Genomic DNA, 20887 nt, shown 5'->3' on the forward strand with positions numbered 1-20887 from the left:
TTGTCATAGCAACCTGAACAACTAAAACGTCATTTAAAGCAGGGATTAGCAAACTTATTCTGTAAAAGGCCAGTAGTAAATATGAAAAGCCATATGATCTCTGTTGTAACCACTCAAATCTGCCATGATATCATGAAAGCAGCCATAGACAATACAGAAATGACCAGTGTGACTAAACATTTATTTTTGGATACTGAAACCGAATTTCATATAATCTTCATATGTCACAAAATCTTCTTCTTCTTTTGATTTATCCAACCATTTAAAAACATAAAAACTATGCTTAGCTCACAGGCTGCACGAAAAACAGGCAGCAGGCTAGATTTAGTGGGCCCAAGTTTGCCAGCCCCTGATTTTAAAAATTTAACAGGAATCTGAGCAGTAGTGGGGATTTAGAAAATGTGGGTTACTACCAAGAAAGAATAAAAGAGTGGTCCCTGAAGTCTAGAACTTGTCTGACCCAGATACGACAGACACATCATTCTCTTGTTGGACCTAAACAATCTCACACATCACCGACTTCAGACAAAGTCACTCTGAGACTGATAAAATGAGCCAGAGCAAGGACACCTCATAATCGCGTTTAAGTGCAAAGCCACTTGCCACCCACAAAATATCAAGCTTCCAATTCTCTTGCTAAATAAATGGTTACTTCTTGCCTAATCACAGAATCGTCACCAGTCTCTGACAGCACCCAATCTAGAGCAAACCCTACTTTCTTAGCCCCCATCCCCATCCAAAATGACCCAACCAAAGCCCAAATCCTATGAGAGGTGCTTTCTAGCACCCTCTGAGTTGACTGTGGTGTGTGTTCTCCCTCACTGCAGCGACGATAACAAACTCAACCTGTTTAACTACAGATGTATTCCTGGGGGGCTTTGGCCACGTGGACTGGGTGGAAGGGTCTAGACTCCAGCCTCAGTTCTTTCTCTGTCTCACCAGGGGGCTTGGGGAAGTCCCTTCCCTGCTCCATTCTGGGCTGTTCTTTTCCTGCTGGTCCCACGAGGGAGCAGCATTCCATGGTGGCTGACTGGGCCATTTTTACTGTGCCTGAGGCTGACCCACCAGCAGGGGTCGGAAGGCTAAATTCAGATCAGCTCACCCTGGGCCATGGGGACAAGGGCTTCAGGGCTCCCGTGATGGGAACACACGTCCACATGCAACACACGGGGCCGGAGGCCGGGGCACTGAAGCAGGAAGTGAAGGACTGTTAATAGGACACTGATGCTGGTGGGCAAAGTCGCTCCCCAGGGGATGGCCAGACAGGAAGAACCCTAACCCAGTGACTCCCTACCCCCCACCCATCTCTAGCTCTCTCTGTACCCTTCTCACCCGGGTTGGGAATGGCTGTCACGCAGCATCAGATGTCCGCAGAGCTCACCAGCATCTCGGGTATAACAATAGGCCACCTTCCTCAGCCCTGGATGAACATTAGAATTTGCTGAGAATGCCCAGGTCCCACCCTGGAGGTTCTGGTTTAGAGGCTCTGGGGACTCAGTATTTTTAAAAGCTCTGTAGGTCATTCTTTTGGGCAGGCAGGGTTGAGAAGGCTCCCCTGAAGTTAGAGATGGGGAACTGAAGCCTCCAGTGGCTGCCCATGACCTTAGGGGGGTGAGTGCTCCCCAGTTTGCCACAGTCCTCAGCCATGGAAGCTGGTTGCTGCCAGCATCGGAGTTGGAGAGCCCTGATACAAAACTGTACGTGCTACAGACGAGGCAGAGGAAGCTATTCATACACACATGGCTATGAACAGCAATTATCTGTAGCAATTAAAATTAGGAAGGAGGGAGTTTCACTTTTTCTTTATGCAAATTAGTAATGTGAAAAAATTTGATACCAAGCATTATTTTTTCTAATGATGATGATAAAACCAATGAAGATGAAGTTGAAAAAAACTTGGAAAACCAAGGTGCTACTCAGCCCCTAGCAGCTCAGCTACTCTTAACCATTTATCCCGGGTCATCCCTGTACTTCCTGTGACCACACTGACCCAAGTGACCACACGAAAACAGGCCAAAGTCTCCAAAGGTTCTGACTTCCCTGGGTCCAGAAATCGCAGGCTGGTTAGGAGCTCGGTGTTTACGTAAGATCTTATTCAAATAATAACAATCCCTGAGTTTATATCGGGTGGGGGAGCTGAGAACTTTCACATTTGTAATCTTACGGCAGCCTCAGAACAGACTGGGAGAGCTGGGCAGGGGTTATTACCTTCCTCTTTACACCTCGGGAAACTGAGGCCCAGAGACACGGGGGAAGTGTGGGATAAAGATGACCCACTGGGTAAATGGCAGAGTCGGCTTGTTCCCAGGACTACTGATTCCCCACCCCTTGAATCTCACCCCACCTCCAAAGGCACCCACCTGGCTCTGACCTGGAACAGCTAACTCTAATTGAACCTCCCTGGTATGACTGAAATGTTCTTGAAGTTTGGCACACAGAAGGCTCTCAGGAAAGAGTTCTTGTATCAGATTAGGTAAACAGCACCCCAGGGGAAGTCAAAGGTCCCCAGGATAGGCAGTTTTACATCCATTAATTTACTTAGTTCCCACAACTACCTGGGTGGTAAGGATTAATATCCCCATTTTATATATGAGGAAACAGGCATAGAACAGTTCAGTAACTGGTTTGTTTATTTATTTATTTCACACACTTATTGATTATCTACTATGTGCCAAACAGTGTTCTAGGTGAACAATACTATAGTTCACAGCAATGAGAAAGACTGACACAAGCTCCCATGGAACTTGGAGTCCACGGAGGAGACAGGTAATAAATCCTTCTCAACTAGCAGTCGTAGGAAACTTCAACCTGAATCAAGGTGTAGGGTCTTACTACCCACTCTTTCCAATTCCTGGAACTCTTATACTGGTTTTTATATAATAGCAATAGTATCACTGCCACGTATTAACCATGTCTATGTGCCAGGCTCTCATTTCTCATGTAAGCCTGACAACGATATGTACGAAATGGGTGGTTTTGTCCTCATTTTATAGATGAGAGAAGAGCCTCAGGAAGAGGCCCCCTCTCACAGCCTCATGGATGAAGAGGCAAGAGGAGGACAATGCTTAACTCAGCTGACAAGACTGCTTCTGGAATGAGAGCGTCTTGGGCATTCCTAAAGGAAAGGCATGGGTGGCAGCCTAGCCTTCTCTGGGCAGAAAAAAGGAGGGGGGAGAGTGGAAGAGTTTAGATTCAAAAGCCAAATAGGCCCCTTACTGGCTGAGGGACTTTGGGCAAATACTTCACCACTCTGTGCATCAGTTTCCTCCTCTGTAAAATAGGCATGATGACAGGGCCACCCTTGAAGGGCTGAAGTGGAGGATCTGATGAGAACATGCATGTAGAAGGAGAGGCCACCACCCATGTGGCCCTGGTGCCCCAGGCAGTGCAAGGAGCAGAGTGTGTCAAAGAACTGAAGAGAAGCAGCAGGGCTGCCCTCCAAGGCTGAGGATCCCTAGGGTGTTGTCCAGCGAGCCCCGTCCTGCCCCAGGCTCTATCTTGTTCTGGCTTGTAAGCACAGATTCCAGATTCAGACAAAGCTCAGCAACTAACTCACCATGTTGCTTTGGGCAAAGCATTTTGCCTCTCTGACCCTCAGTCTCTTCGTCTGTAATATGGGTGTCATCTACTTCATAGTACTGTTATGAAGATTAAATCAGCTAATGGGTATGAAAAATTGAGCACAGTGTCTGGCATAGGGTGGGTCTTCAGGAAATGGTAGCTCACATCATCCTTATAGTTGTTGCTCTGGGTGTCCCTCAGGGACTTAAAGCCTCCAGGAAAGCCTCCAGGAGCCTCCTCGCCCCTATCCTGGCCCATAAACAGAGTCTCCACTCCCTCCACTCCTGTCCTTACCTCCTGCCACCAGGACAGAGCACAGAAACTGGATGAAAGAGAACATCTCTCTTTGCACTGGAATTACCCGTTTTAGGTCTTGGGGCTGATCATTAACTAATCCCCGATCTCTGATCCCGCCGCCTATGAAAGCAGAGGTCTGCCCCAGCCTCCCAGGGTCTCCTGCCTCCTGACATCCTGCAGCATAAGGGGAAAGACTCTGGATTTCGCATGACGCTGTGTGTGACCTTGGGCGAGTCCCTTCCCCTTCTCGAGTCTCAGGTTTTTCATCTTCTTTCATATAATGAGGGAACTGGCTTTCATACCTCTTTTTCTTTTTTTTTTGGCCACTAAACTCTTAGAAAAAACATCTTCTATGGGAGGCAGAACAACAGAGGTTAAGAGTACAGGCGCTAAAGTCAACCAACCTGGATTCAAAATACCAGAGCTGCTGTTTTGGAATTATGTGACCTTGGGGACTACTTTAACCACTTTTTAAATTTCTTCCTCCATTTCCATTGCTCTAAATGAGGTCAAAGCTAGCTCCATGTCATTCAGATGTAAGGCCCTTAGATGAGACCTTGCATAAAAGTAAGTACTCAGTACTAACATCGGTGATTGTTACTTGGAAGCTCAGGGTATAAAGTAGGTAAAGTGGGGGCAGCTGGGTTGAAATGAGAAAGCAGAGTTAACTGCTTGCTGCCACCCCAAGGTGACTATGAGGTATTCTCTTGGAGCCCCAAGACTCAGGATGCGGCAGCCATTTTGCAACCACGACGGAAAGACCAAGGGAATCACAGAGATACCAGTGAACAGCCCTGACATCCTTGTGCCTCTGAAATGACCCTGGAACTGCCCTTCTCTGACTTTTTGACATTTGAGGAAAATAAACCCTTGTTCTTTAAGTCACTGGCAGACAGGCATCCTTTTACCTGCAGCCAAAAGAATTCTCACTGATGCAGCTGATTTCATGGGGAAGAGAGTGGGCTCTGCAGCCAGACTGCCTGGGTGCAAAGTTGGGCTCTACCATTTGCTCGCTGTGTGACTTGGAGAAGTCAGTTCCCCTCTCTGAGCTCTCATTTAGTCACTTAAAAATATGGCAGCTACTTGTGTTTTGTTTTCTTTAGAACACAGTTTCAGAGATTTAAGTGAATCCAATCCCTCATTTCACGGCACATTCTCACTATCTGTTGCACAAGGCCACTCTTTTTGTTTTATTTATTAATTTGGTCCCTTTTATCCCCATTTCCCAATCCCATCCTTCCCAGCGCAACCACTGGGATGCGTTTAATGTGTAGCTTTTCCTTTATGTTCTTGCAAACGTTTTGTCTTTTGTGAGTGTTTTTAATTTACATAACGATATTGTGTTCTATATCTCCTTCTGGCTTTTCCAATCACAACTAGGTTTTATGAGATTTATTTCTATAACTATATGTCCCTCTAATTCTTTGCTTCTAAAAGCAGCATAGTGCTCGGTGACGTGCACCCACCACACTCAATCTCCTCCTTTACTGGCGATGGTGGCCATACCACAACCCTAAACCTAACCCGAACCTGAACCCTAACCAGCATACCACAGGGAATGCTGCACTAAACATGGTCACATGTGTCTCCTCACGAACCCGTGTCAGAATGCCTTTAGCACTTGCATTCAGGGCCAAACTTCTGGGTTCCAGGGCATACGCACTCTTAATTTGATCAAATATTTGTAGAATGCCCTTAAGAAAGGCTGACTGTCCACACTGTCTAGCAGCGCACAGAGTTCCAGTGGCTCCCATTCCTGCCAACGCTGGGCACTATCCAGCTTTCTTATTTTTGCCAATCTCATCGAAATAAATCTCATCATTGTTTCAAGTTGCATAGTACCTACTTCATGAGGCTGTTTTGAGAGGCCAAGGAGTTAATGTATGTAAAGTGTTTAACTCATTGCTTAGTACACAGTAAATGCTCAATAAATGTAAATTTTTAAAAAAGGTACCATGGTTTGACTTAGTGAATTCTCAGTTACTATTATTAAACTTGGCACATGGTAGGTGCTCAATAAGTGCATTCCCTTGGCCTTCCCCAACACCCTCTGGATGTCCCCACTCCCACTCTTCCACCTTGGTGGAGTTCCTCCCAGTCCCTTCCCACAGACTCACCTGCTTTCTCTTCACTCTCCCAGCTGAGGTCTTTACGAACCTCCTGGCCAAAGAGACTCTTCAGGATGGCGCTGGCGATGGGCAGCATCATGGCAGTGGAGGCCGTGTTGCTCAGCCACATGGACAGAAAGGACGTGGTCACCATCATCCCTAGGATGAGCCTGGGAACAGAGGGAGTCAGAGGCCGATCTAGAACTGGGGCCTCTGCTTTGTACCCCACTTGCTTACACATGGAAAGTTAAGGCCCAGAGAGGACAAGCTGGTGACCAAGTGGGAACCAAATCCATTCACCACGCTTATTCTAGATCTAAGGAAACTGACTCAGTGTATGTAAGTGAACTGACCTCAGGTGCCCAAGGTAAATTAGTTCTAAAGACACACCAACCCTGACATTTTCTCTCCTTTGCCCACAAATCCTGGATAGCTCCCGTTGCAGAATAAAGGTGTCTTGGTTTGGCACCAAGACTCTCCACTGTTTCACCCTCAGTGGCCTTCCCAGCCTCCTCTCTCCCCCTTCCCTTCCCACTCCTCCCAGGCACCCCTGCTCAGGCTCTGCTGAGTTTCTCGCCAGCTCCCAAACATGCCTTGATGTCCTGCCTGCCTGCCATTGCTTGGTCCCTCCCACCAACAAGAATCTAAGTTTAGTGATTTGCTTTTCTTTACATTGAACTCTTAATCCACCTGGAATTTATTTAGTTGTATAGAACAAAGTCGGATCTAAGTAGAATTTTTTCCTAAAGAATACACAAATTATTCCAACACCCACCACTTCTCGAATCCTTCCCTTTCCCAAGGATTTCAATTTCTTCCAGATTATTTATTCTGTGTTTTAAAAATCTATTTCTGAGCTAGTGTCATACCGTTTTCATTGTTGTAACTTTAAAACATGTTTGACAGCAGCCTCATCCATTCTTCAAGGCCAAATGTAACCTCCTCCAAGAAGTCACCCTATATCTCTCACGTGGGCTCATATTGCACCATGTGTCCCTTAGGTATTAAATTCTGCTCTGTGTTGGGATCAGCTCTATAGATGGAATCTCTCCCATAGGACTGACAGTTCCTCCATGAGGAAACAGCTACAGAGCCTAGCAGAATGCCTGGCCCAGAGCAGACGCTAGAAAACCATTAGTTATTCAGAACCTCCTTCTCCCTCATCGCCACCCCCATCCCCACCACAAAAAGAGCTCTCAAACCTATCCATTCAGCCCATCTCCACTGCTACCACCTTAGTCCAAGGTGGCACCATCTCTCGTCTGGATCCCCAGAACAGTCTCTTACCTGGGCTGCATCTGGCTTCTCACCTTCATCTGATCCCCTCATGGCAGCCAAGAGGAATTTTTTAAAAAATGCAAATCTGGTCATGTCACTCCCCAGCTTAGAATTCTTTAAAGCAGAGATTGATAACCAGGGGGGCCATAGATATAATTCAGAATGGACATGCTAGGGGAAAATATACCTCTATTTTACTAACATCTAATAGAAATTAAATATTTCCTTCAGTGATAAACATAGGCAAAAAAGTTCAGTATTATTAGAAGGGGAGGACTTCCCTGGTGGTTCAGTGGTTAAGAATCCACCTGCCAATGCAGGGGACACGGGTTCGAGCCCTGGTCCAGGAAGATCCCACATGTTGAGGAGCAACTAAGCCCGTGAGCCACAACTACTGAGCCTGTACTCTAGAGCCCATGAGCCACAGCTACTGAGCCCGCATGCCACAACTACTGAAGCCCGCACGCCTAGAGCCTGTGCTCCACAACAAGAGAAGCCACCACAGTGAGAAGCCCGCACACCACAACGAAGAGTAGCCCCCGCTCGCCACAACTAGAGAAAGCCCGCGTGCAGCAACGAAGACCCAATGCAGCCAAAAATAAATAAATAAATTAATTAATTAAAAACATTTTTTCTCTGTTAGAAGGGTTGTTGGTTACCAGTAAAGATCACAGACATTTCCATATCACATTATAATAGTTGAGACATCTTGGAATATCATTGACACTCAGAACTGCCTCAAAACTACAGTTATGAGGCTGTTGCTAGATCTCATCATTTATTGTGTTAATAAAGAAGTACATATAGTATTCTATCACAAATTTGTGTGGTTTTAAAAAACTGTTTGGATAAGTGTATTTTGCTGTAATTGTTGTGGTTGTTGTTTTAAATCCTATGTGTTGTGCTTTATGAATTTAAAAACATTACTGGGAAGGAATCCTTAAGATTCAACAAATTGCAAAAAAAAAAGATTAAAAGAACAACAATGACCTTATTTTAAAGGCCATTCAATCATCTTAAAATAAAAGTTGGAATCCTAGCTAGGGGGCCCAAGGCCCTTAGGAATGGACCCTACCTCCCTGCCTCTCCAAGGCCATCTTTCCATCCACTCCACACCCACCATGTCACCTTGGCTGGTACATAGAAAACCAGGATAATAACAGCCAGCATTTACTGTGCAGGTCCAAGCTACTGTATCATCATTTTACAGGCAAAGAGAGCCTAAGTCACCTCCCAGAGCGGGAAAGGTGGGATTCAGCCCCAAGTAGTCTGAGTCAAACTGCTAATATGGCCCCCTCTAGAACTACTGGACAGGAATCCCTGGGGGTGAGGTCTGGGAATCAGCATTTCAACTGATTCCCATGTGATTCTTACATACTTTCGAGAACTGCCCAAGGGCCTAGCACTGTGTCTGGCACACAGAGCGGCTCACTAAATATTTGAGAAATGAATAAGCAAGTGGATGGTGGGACATGATGAGTTTGTTGCCCTGGATGACCGGAGCAGGAAGAGTGGGTTTAGGCTCCAAGAGATGTGGTCCCTCTGCCTCGCCACCTCTGGGCTGGACCCATTACCTGGCCTTACCTGGCCGGCTGGACCCCAGTGAGCATCAGGACCTTGAGGGCAATTCTCCGGTGCAGGTTCCACTCCTCGATGGCGCTGGCCATGATCAGACCGCTGAGGAAGAGGAAGTTGGTGTCCAGGAAGTACTGGGCGCAGACCTTGTTGGAGGGCAGGATGCCCAAGAAGGGGAAGAGGATGATGGGCAGCAAGGCCGTCACCGAGAGGGGCAGGGCCTCTGTGCACCAGTACACCGCCATGAGCAGGATGACGAACAGGCAGCGACCTTCCTGCAGGGGGGAGATGCAGGCCCAGGAGGGTCAGCAGAGCTTTGGGTGGCAGAGGGAGAAGAGGTCCTGGAGCAGGGCCCATCAGGGCCCATTCCTTGGGGAGGCAGTGGAGAGGGTAAGTGCCCAAGGCTCAGACTTTGAGCCGGTGGTGTCACCTATCTGAGCCTCATTTTGCTCAACTATAAAATGGGGAAGCTATATCTGTCCATTTTATAGTTTGACGATAAAATGAAATACCCCATTGTCTAAGAAGTAGACCCTGAGATGAGCATGAGAGGGAAAAGTAGTTTGCTCGACAGGGAATCTCAGAAAGTTCTGGAAGGGCAGTGAGGAAGTGAAACAGAGAAGGACGCCAAGACAGTGTATTAACAAGAAGGTTACTACGGAGGGCAGCTGGGGCTCAATCTTGATGGGGACCCTCGAAGACAGTGGAGATCGTGCCTCAGAGCAGTCCCCCTGGGAGGCAAGGAAGCTGCTATTTATCTGCCAGCTCTTGGTCATCACTGGTTGAGGGCTGCTCATGGGAGCATCAACTCTCCAGCACTTCGACCTGCCCTGTGCAGCAGCCAAATTAACAAGTTCATGCAGAGCATCCAGGGTTCTGCAAGAAGCTATTGGCATGTGCAGAACGGTAAAAGCCAACAGGGATGTGGACAGAGCACCAGCAGCAACTGCCGCATCCATACGTGGCATTTAGCACAACGTCCAACACTTGGTACCCACTCTATAAATAGTAATAATAATTACTGATATTTACTGGGCTAGTAGGTACCAGCTATTGTTTATTCATCACAGAATCCCAGTGAAGTACGTATAATTATTATGACCATTTGGTGGATTGGGAAACTGAGATTCCAGGAGGTCAGTAGTGAGGCAATGGTTGTGCAAACAAGACAGTCTACCTCCAGAGCCAACTCTTTTAACCAAGTACCCCACAGCTGCTATCAGCTGAATGCTAGAATCTATGCATTCAGGTTGACAATGCAATTTCAAAGATTCAAAACAAAATGGCTCTGTGGTTGCCAAGGCTGGGGTTAGGATGTTTGTGTTTTGTGGGGGCGGGGGGGGGGAGCTGCAAAGAACCACAAAGGAAACTACTGGGGTGACAGAAATGTTCTAGACCTCGATTGGGGTGGTGGTTGCATGGGTTTGTACATTTGTCAAAACTTGTGAAACTATTCACCTGCTGATGAAACAAGAGCGCAGTAATGGTAACATCTGATACATCAGTGTCCCACAGGATCCATAACAAATAGTGTCTTATTATTCCCATAGTCACTATTTAAATAAAACTGCCTACTGCCCTGACCTTGCTTTCTTATATTGTCTCAAGGCAATGATCTTGCATGGACAGACTATTTCTTGGATTTGGTGCTGTCTGGTGCCATTTATTCTTCTTACTTCTTACTCATAGTAGGTTTTGTTGACTTTATTCAGGGTCCACAGCACACTGAACTGAATTCCATCCTAACAAGCACCATCCTAATAAAACATATGCTCAGCTACACAGGACAGGCATCAAACTATGTGCAGACACGACAATTAGTTAATCCATCTAAAGGGGCAAGGTCCAATGGTCCAGGGAGACCAATGAGATGGCTTTGGCAATAATCCAAGCAACAGATACTGGCAGCTAGGGTCTGATGGGAGCAGTGGAGGTAATGAGAAGTCGTCAAATTCTGGATCTATTTCTAAGATAGCTTTGCCAAGGATCTGTTATGATGTGTAAGGCAAAGAGAGAAGCCCAGGGTAATTCTAGTTGTTGGCCTCAATGGAAGAATGAGGTTGTCCCTTACTGAGAGAGGGAAGACTGTAAGACACACCTATATCCATTTCCAAACCTTGAAAACACATCCTGAGACTCTGCTTAACAAGCCCAACATAGGAGAATTTCCATTTCCCAAGTGCCTTAGCTTTTGTACCAGTGTTTACATTCTCTCATGCAATTTACAGACCTACAAAAAGTCTCTTGCAGAGGGAATTTTTGTAAAACAAATCCTCTTTTCCCATTTGTCTATTTTTTCTTTTGTTGCCTGTGCCTTTGGTGTCATATCCAAGAAATCATTGCCAAATCCAATGTCCTGAAGTTTTTGTCTTATGTTTTCTTCTTAGATTTTTATAGTTTTAGGTCTTATGTTTAGATCATGAGCACATTTTGAGTTCATTTTTGTATGCGATGTTAGATAAAGGTCTAACTTCATTCTTTTGCGTATGAATATCCAGTTTTCCCAGCACAATTTGGTGAAAAGATTGTCCTTTCCCCATTGAATGGTCTTGGGACCCTCTCCAAAAATCATTTGACCATACATGTGAGGGTTTATTTCTGGGCTTTCTATTCTGTTCCATTGGTTTATATCTGTCTTTTTGCCAGTACCACACTGTTCTGATTACTGCAGCTTTGTAGTAAGTTTTGAAATCAGGAAAACTTCTGAGTCCTCCAGCTTTGTTCTTTTTCAAGACTGTTTTGGCTATTTGGGGTCCCTTGAGATTCCACATGAATTGTAGGATGGGTTTTCTATTTCCACACAAAAAACCACTGGGGTTTTGACAGGGATTGCACTGACTCTTTAGATCACTTTGGGTAGTATTGATATCTTAACAATATTAAGTTTTCCAACCCATGAACATAAGATATGTTTCCACTTACAGTCAGTCCCCTATTTCTGATGGTTCAACTTAACAATTTTTTAAACTTTATGATGGTGCAAAAGTGATATGCATTCAGTAGAATTTTGAAGTTTGATCTTTTTCCAGGCTAGCAATATGCAGTCTGATCCTCTCTCCTGATGTTGGGCAGTGGCAGCGAGCCTCAGCTCCCAGCCAACCAGACCATCATGAGGGTAAACAACCGATATACTTATAAGCATTCTGCACCCAGGCAACCATTCCGCTCTTCACTTTCAGTACAGCATTCAATAAATTACATGAGATATTCAACACTTTATTATAAAATAGGCTTTGTGTTAGATGATTTTTGCCCAACTGTAGGCTAATGTAAGTGAGCACATTTAAGGTAGGCTAGGTTAAACTATGATGTTGAGTAGGTTAGGTGTATCAAATGCATTTTTGACTTATGATATTTTTAATTTACAATGTGTTTATTGGGATGTAACCCCATTTCAAGTTGAGGAAGATCTGTATTTATGTCTTTCATTTCTTTCAGCCATGTTTTGCAGTTTTCATTGTACATGTCTTTCACCTCCTTGGTTAATTCCTAAGTATCTTATCCTTTTTGATGCTATTGTAAATGAACTATTTTCTTAATTTCCTTTTTAGATTGTATAGAAATGCAACTGATTTTTGTGTGTTGACTTTGTATCCTGCTACTTTGCTGACTTCATTTATTAGTTCTCACAGTTTTGAGTTGTTGGGGTCAGGGAAGAATAATTGTAAAACAAATCAAAACCGCTTGAAATGAATATTTTAAGAGGTCAGACTATTGGACACACATATTAAAGATTGAAAGCAAAAGCAATAATATGGAATCAAATACCACGACTAAAAATTGCCTAAGTTTTGATTTCCTAACATCTTTTTGGTTCCTATACCAGGCAGATTCCTACATATCAGGGATGAGAGATCTTAGATAATCACAGATTTATAAGTATTTATAACTTCCAGCCCTTTGTCCAAGCAAAATTTTATATTGAATCACAATATGAAACAGACAAACCTTGAGAGTAAAATTTAGTTAAAAGGAGTTTTTCTGGGAGAAGTGGGATGAGGAGCTCCCTACTGGGCCCCCTGTTCACTCCCTCCCTCCCACCTACCCTGGCAAACCTAATACCTCCCTGATCCAGGAATTCAAGGGAGGACAGTCAGACCATCGCCAAGCCCCCTGCTTTATGGATATGAACACTGAGACCAGAGAGGCAACAGATAGGTGTCAGGCATGTTTCTAGAACCCCAAACTGGGGTTTCCCAGGCAGCTGAGATCCTGCGCTGCATCTGTTATAGAAAAGGACCTCTTTGTCTCAATGGGTGCTTGGAGCCAAAAGGCATCGTTCCAGGGTTCCACAGAGGCAAACAAAGGGGCAGACCCAACCCAGGTACTCCTAGTACAGCAAACAAAGATGCAGGAAAGTGGCAGCACAATAAACAGCACCCCATTTACAGAAGCTTCTGGAATGCCCACGTTCTGCCAGGGGAGTTTCAGGGACCACCCTGGAAGCCAATGAATCCAAAGGTTCAGGCCACAAACAAGCAAATGTGGCCAACAAGGTCTACTTAGGGCTTGGAACCTGTGAGTCCACAAATGGACCCGAATATCAGCTAGAGACAGTTTTCATAGCTCAGAGAGGTCAAGTGACTACTCTGAAGACACACAGCTTCCTAGAGATGGAGCCAGGTTTTAAGTAGAAGGCCATGTCCTGGCTCCTTGTGTGGCAGAAGCGTGATACCACTTGTCTCCATCCCCTTATCCTGCTTCATTTTTCTTCATATAACCAATTGCTGCCACCTGTATTAGTCAGTGTCCCCCAGAGAAAGAGAATGGATAGGACATTTCTAGATACATGTAAGAGGAGATTTGTGATAGGATTTGGCTCCCACAGTTATGGAGGCCAGGAAGTCTCACGATTTTCCATCTGCGAGCAGGAGAACCAGGAGAGCTGGTGGTGAAATTCAGTCCAAGGTCAAAGCCCTGAGAAGCAGGGGACTGCTGGTGTAGGTTCCAATCTGAGTCCAAAAGCCCAAGAACCGGAAGCACCGATGTCCGAGGGCAGGAGAAGATGGATGGCTCAGATAGACCAGAAGGGAATTTGCCCTCCCTCCACCCTTTTGTTCTATTCAAGTCCTCAGCTGATTGGATGATGCCCAACACATTGGTGAGGGCAGGTCTCAGTCTACTGATTTAAATGCAATCTCTTCCAGAGACATCCTCACAGATACACTAAGAAATAATGTTTCACCAACTAACTAGGCATCTCTTAGCCTAGTCAAGGTGACATAAAATTAACCTGAAAGCAGAGTTTGTACTTTACTGGTTTTCTCTTCCACTAGAATGTAAGCTCTAGGAGGGCAGGGATTGTGTCCCTGAAGCCAAGAACAGTGCCTGGCACATAGTAGGAACCCAAAATATTTATTGAATAACTAATACGTGCTTCTGCAACTCAGACAGTGCTTACAACATGTTCACTATTATCCATTCAGCAAACATTATTCCTGACCACGTGCTAAGCACCAGACTGGGAGCTGAGACTACGAAAATGACTGAGACATAGTCATGGCACTTTTACCAGGAAATCTGACAGTGCCAATCATAGGACCATTCTCCATGGCTAGTTCTCCTCAAACTCAAATGACCTTATCAGACTCTACCCACCAAATATCCCTCAAGTGGTGTGCTGGTAAATGTTTAACAACTGGCTCTCTGAAAAAACTGTGGGTGTATATGTTTGTGTGTGTGTGTAAAAGTTCTTGATTATTATTCAGTTCAGCTAAGAAGCCACTCGTGTCATTGACCACTGAGTTTAGTTCCACTATGAATGTCGGTTATGTTTTAATTTACATTAATTAAGACAAAACAGACACAATGAAGGAACATGTCAGGACGTCACTTGCTTACCAATGGTGTGTCTTCTTTACTGAATCAAATGATGGTTTTCAAATACCAGAAGAATAGTTCCTCATTTTTTGTGCTAGTCACAATATAACAGCTATAGACAACACATTTTAAGTGTGATCTGTATTACTAACTTTTCCCATTACCTTCTTAAGTCTAGACAAGCAACCAAACAATGAGCTAAGCCCTGATTTGTAGTGTTTACTGATTTCTATGGTGTAAATATGCCCACATGGCTGATTTCAAGCCACCAAGTTACATCACTGAGCACAGTGTTGGAAAGAGATGGACTGTATCACAACACTCCACAGTATTTCCTCCGCACATATAGATGTAAATAACAGTAGATGTAAATAACCTCAAGACCATAGATAATAGTAAAACAATTAGGAAGTGATGAGTTTTGACTATCTATTACCTTTGTTTTGATATAATTTTTAAACCCCAATTAATAAAATTTCATTTTAAATAGTATCTATGTTTAACAACTAGCTAGCAAAATTCATGAAAATGTAACTATTAGGTCTCGTGAGCCAGTACATGGGCTCCAGTCACTCTGTGGGCCTCCAGGCAGAAGAACATCCATGCAAAGCCCCCAAGGGATCTGGGTCACATTCTGGTGCAAACTCGACATTCTTCAACCCATGTGTGGTATCATGCTCCATAATGCATCCACTGTTTAAACATATACAATTATTTGCTGTCAAAGTTGGAAGCTTGCTGCTGGCTTTGGAAGACACAACTATCCTGTTTTATGCACCACCTGACAGTTTGAAGAATATATGTCTGTCTTAATCAGCTCAGGTTGCTACAAGCAAATACCAGAGACTGGGTGGCTTAAACAGCAGACATTTATTTCTCACAGTTCTGGAGACTGGAGGATCTAAGATCCAGGTGTCAGCAGATTTGGGTTGTGCGGAGAGCTCTCTTCCTGGCTTACAGACGGCTGTCTTTTCCTTATGTCCCCACGTGGTCCTTCCTTGGTGCCAGGCATGCAGAGACAAGCTCTCTTCTTATAAGGGCTATGATTCCATCATGGGCCCCCCCACCCCGCCCTCATGAACCAATCTAATCTTACAGCTTTGAAAGGATACTAAATGGATAGTATGATCTACTTTATACCAATAAATTTGATAACTCAGAGGAAACAGAAAAACTTCTTGAAAAACATAACTTATTCAACTATCAGAAAAAGAAAAACTGAATATTTCATTGTCTATTAAAGAGAATCAATCATTTAAAAACTCCCCTCAAAAAAACAACAACAAAAAACCCCCTCTAAGCCCTGCTGACCTCCATGGTAATTCTACTAAACATTTAAGGACTAAGTAATACCCATCTTACACAAACCCTTCCAGAGAACAGAGAAAAGAGGAGCATTTCCCAATTCATTTTGTGAGGCCACGGTAACCCTGCTACCCGAGTTATCCTTACAAGGGCATGAAAAGAAAAGAAAAGAAAAGAGAATATTATAACGGTCGAGGTCAGTGGCATGAAAAGCCACTTAGGGTAAATCTGAACCCTAAGAAGCTCTGTTCAGAGCTGCCTTTTCTATCCTGCCTCACATCACCATGTAGGAGAATAATTATGATAATAATGACAACCAAAACCACCAACATGTTTTGAGTACTTATTAAGTTCCAGGTATTTTACATGTATTAATTCATTTAATGAGAGGTCCTATTATTTTTCAGAGGAGATTATAAATGACATCGGTTTAGTCATGCATGTAAAGCTATGACCCAGGTAATTCGGTCCCAGGGTAGTGTTGCTGCTCATGAACTGCATATCTAAACAGAAATTCTAATCTTTAAACTCTCTTCCCCTAAACATTTAAAGGGCTCCGAGTATAATGAGAGTTAATGAACAAGTGCTTACAACCGGCCAGGTTCTTTTCCTAGTAATTTACATGCATTAACTCATTCCGTTCCACAGCCACGCTTGGAGGCAGATATTATTGTCTCCATTTTAGCGATGGGACAACTGAGGCAAAGAGGGTAAGTCAGGTAACCTGCCCGAGGATGCTGAGGCAGAGCCAGGATTTGAACCCAAGGCAATCTGCCTACAGAGTTTGCACTCCGTACCACTCTGCATCTCTGCATGATCCATGGGTGCCCTTGCCACATTCCTGCAGCCTCTAACTCTCTAGCATCCCTGGAATCTCTCGCATTTCTAGACCAAAAGAAACCCTCTCAAGCCTGGCCTTGCCATCTACGTCCCTCCATCGCCTCTCGTCGGGGCCCCCACTGCCTCCAAAGGGCATGCTTTTAATAATCACCATGTCCCCTCCCAATTCTCCCATCCAGGAGCCTCATCCTTCTTTCCATTTTGGCTCCTTTTCTCTAGAAAATAATCTAACTGGAAGCTATAGTCCTCCCTCTCTTCATAGGATAGCAACCACAACCACAATAAGACTACTAAGACCCAACATTTACTGAGAATGTACTATGTGCCGGACACCATTCCAACTACTGTCCCTGCGTTATCTCAGTTTAGTTGTGATTGTCACAACAGCCTTATGAAGTAGGTCCCGTGATTATCTCCATTTAACAGATAAGGAAACTAATACACAGAGTGATTAAGTAACCTGGCCAAGGTCACAAGGGCAGCCTACTGGATAAAACAGGCAGGTTCCCGGGCCTCCACTTAGCATTACGTCAGTACAGAAGTAGGAGGTGGGGAGAAGCTAAGCAGGTTACTTCCAAATGTCCAATCAGCATCTGGATGAATAGCAATGAATGAATTTTTTAGCATAAGTATAACCCATGTAACATTTGGGACATACTTATACTAAAAAAATTATTCACTGTTCATCTGAAACTCAAAGTGAACTGGGCACCCTGTATTTTATCTGGCAACCCTAGCTGGACAAATACTCCAAAGATGTGAGGAGGAAAATCCCGAGTGTCCCTTGAGGACCAGAGGTGGGTCACCAGGGCCACTTTAAATCCTAAGAAGTCTGCTTCTATCTAGGACCCCCCCAAAATTTCATACACAGCAAACCAATGGAAAACCAGGCACTGGAAGGGCGCAGCCTATCAGATAAAATGTATCCCACAAGGAAAGTGTTTCTGGAGTGGGGACGCTCTACTCCCCCACCTCCTGCGATGCTCGCAAGACAATGTGTCAGAGGACGTACCAGGCCCCCAGTGGGGGAAGCCAGCTGAACAGAGGAGCCAGCAAGCACTCACTTGCTCCCCAGGCGCCTCCTGCCCTTCTGGCTTCTTTCACACTGGATGTCAGAGACCTCGCTCTAGAACACGAGGAAGAGGAAAAACTTAAGGGGGAGTCCGGGAGAGAAGGATCTCCCTCTCAGTGGCTCCCAGCCCGTGGAGCACCCAGGTAGGGGAGGGAAAAAGACTTCTTCGAACCAAGTTCCACATTTTGATCCTTGCCTGGAACTGAACATTGACTTTCGGAATAGAGATCATGTTTGTATATTCAAGTAACAGGAGGATTTTAATTACTTCTCAAGAGTGATGGGGAAAGTCATGGTCTGCAGGAGTTTTAGTCCAGATTATAGGGGAAGAATGTCCCCTACTGAATACATTTTAGAGCAATAGCTGGAGAGAAAAATAAACATGACTTTAAAAAAAAATTAGCTTTATGAGCTATAGTTTATGTACAATAAAATGTGTCCATTGTAAGTGTACAGTTTGCATTTCAACAAATGTATGTACCCACACAACCACCATCCCAATCAAGACATAGAACATTTCCAATAAAGAAATATACATACAAAGGAATATTACTCAGCCACAAAAAAGAATGAAATAATGCCATATGCAGCAACATGAATGGATGTACAGATTATTATACTATACGAAGTTAAGTCAGATAGAGAAAGACAAATATATGATATCACTTATATGTGGAATCTAAAAAAATGATACAAATGAACTTAGTTACAAAACAGAAACAGACTCACAGACATAGAAAACAAACTTATCAAAGGGGAAAGGTTGGGGGGATAAATTAGCAGTTTGGGATTAGCAGATACAAACTACCATATATAAAATAGAGGACCTACTGCATAGCCCAGGGAACTATATTCAATATCTTATAATAAACTATAATGGAAAAGAACCTGAGAAAGAATATATATATGTATATACGTATAACTGAATCACTTTGCTGTACACCAGAAACTAACAGAACATTGTAAATCAACTATAGTTTAAAAAAAAGGTATAGAATATTTCCATCCCCCAGAAAGTTCCCCTTAGCCCCTTTCAGGTCAATCCTCACACCTCCTCCAAAACACTGCTGTGCTTTCCATTGCTAGAGATTGGTTTCTCCTGTTCTTGGACTTTACTTAAATGAAATGATGTACTTTTGTATTTTCTGCTCAGTATAATGCCTGTGGATTCATCCATGAAGTTGCATGTATCAGCAGTTAATTCTTTTTTACTACTGCATAGTATTTCATCCTGCAAATATACCACTCTTTCTTTGTACATCTTCTTGCTGGTGGAAAGTGGAGTGTTTCCGTTTTGGCATTATTATGAATAAAGCTGCTGTAAATATTCAAGGACTTCTGCTTCAGGGGTGACATCCTGCCAGTTCTTTAGTGCAATGTATTAATTCTGCACATTATAGAATGGGGGGGAGGGGGAGAAGTGCTGGTAAATTCTGGCTGCAAGTGTTGCCTTTCAAAGGCCTTGAGTCCCAGGCATGCATTCTCCCTTTCCCTCTTTCCCCTCTTTTCTCTCTCTCTCTGTTTCTCTCGCTCCCTCCTGTTCCCTCCTCGCTCTCTGGGTGCTCTTGCCGGGATGTCAACATCAATCCTTTGTGGAGGAATGATTCCAGATACAGCATGTGTCAGCCAGGGAGGTGATGTGAGGGAAATGGCAAGAGTTGGGAAGTCGATCCTTGGCCCACACGGGGCTTGGGCAGTGAGTGGGTCAAGAGTGTTTCATTACCTTGCTGGTTAGGGATTGCAGCAGGGCCGAGGTGACCCCAAATAGCTTCCCTGCCCCAGCTGAGCTTCCTGTGGGCAAACTGGATTCAGAACTGCCATCTGGATGCCAGACATCTGGTGAGGAATTAATAAGTACTACTGCCCCTCACCCCCACCCCTCCACCCCGGCGGGCCTCAAGGACAAAAACTGGCTTCCGGAGAGCAAAAGTCTCCCAGGAGGCATGGAGGCAGGGACCAGAGAGCTGGCCTGTGGACAGTAAGCGGTGGGCTCTCAGAGATCCAGCGGGCCAAGCCCGTTCCCACCTCCAGGTCTTTGCACCTGCTGTCTCCTCTGCCTGGCCCGCCTGGCCCTCACTCCTTGATCTCTGGCCCCTTGATCTCTGCCCAGCTCACTCCTTCTTGTTGTTTGGCCTCATCTCAAAGGTCTCCTCTTCACAGACCACGCTATTGTCTGTGGTCTGATCTCCACCATCCAGCCTTCTTGTCAAGCACTTACCAATGGCCGAAGTATTTCTTGTTTGTTCACTTACCATTGGCTCTCTTCCCACCAGACTGTAAGCTCCACACAAACAGGGCCCTTGTCTGTGTTTGTTCACCTCTATCTTCAGGGCCTCGATGGACATTTGGTAAATGAATGATTAAGTACTCTAAATCAGGCATCACAAACTCAAATGCAAGGGACAATTTCATGAACGAAGTGGGCTGCCATAAGAAATATCACCTTGTTTTCTCAAGTCTGATTTGCAATTCTGACAGTGTTGTGGGTGCAGAAAACCATCCTTTTAGCAGGGAAAAAAATGCCCAAGTTTAATGATAAATTACAGCTGGCATTGGGCTTTAGTGTCGTGGGTGCAATAGGGAGGAGTGGGGACTGTGGTGAAGTGGGGAACATAGGTCCCTTGGAAACAGCAACTGCTGCTCAGCTCCTGACTGTTGCCATGGGGAAACGTGGGGCCCATGATGCCAGAGCTCCTGTTTTTTCAAGAGAAGCTTGAAATTGTGCTTTTATGTGAAATCTCACCATTTTAAATGATTTGCCTATTAAAAGGAAAGCGTGGGCCAAAAAACACATCTGCAAAATGCATCAGACCCATGGTCACCACTTTATGACCTCTCGTCTAAGTGGTTTTAATTAGTGGAAAATCCCAGAAAAGGGCTCACACATACACAACTTGGAATCTAATGTCAAGTTGTTCACAGATTACTAGGAATCAGGATGCTCTGTGAAAAATCCCTGCTCCGTCTTAAAATCCCCATTTTACAGGTACAGAAACTGAGGTCACAGGAGGAGTGATCTCTTCAGGACCAC

At 44.5% G+C, this 20887-nt stretch overlaps 1 protein-coding gene across 5 annotated transcripts in view; it reads right to left on the reverse strand.

Annotated features, from left to right (window-relative positions):
- The window catches only part of SLC13A3 (solute carrier family 13 member 3), an 84784-nt gene that overhangs the window by 36581 nt on the left and 27316 nt on the right, over positions 1-20887 (reverse strand). For all 5 annotated transcript variants that reach the window (XM_082857745.1, XM_082857746.1, XM_082857744.1 and 2 more), the window contains exons 2-3: positions 8829-9094; positions 5976-6136 (exon numbers count right to left, since the gene is read on the reverse strand). In XM_082857745.1, the coding sequence (XP_082713871.1) occupies positions 5976-6136; positions 8829-9064 (397 nt within the window). In that variant the 5' untranslated portion in view covers positions 9065-9094. The remainder of the gene's footprint in view (positions 1-5975; positions 6137-8828; positions 9095-20887) is intronic.

Source organism: Leucopleurus acutus (genome assembly GCF_964270905.1).
Source record: "Leucopleurus acutus genome assembly, chromosome: 16".
Lineage (NCBI taxonomy): Eukaryota > Metazoa > Chordata > Mammalia > Artiodactyla > Delphinidae > Leucopleurus > Leucopleurus acutus.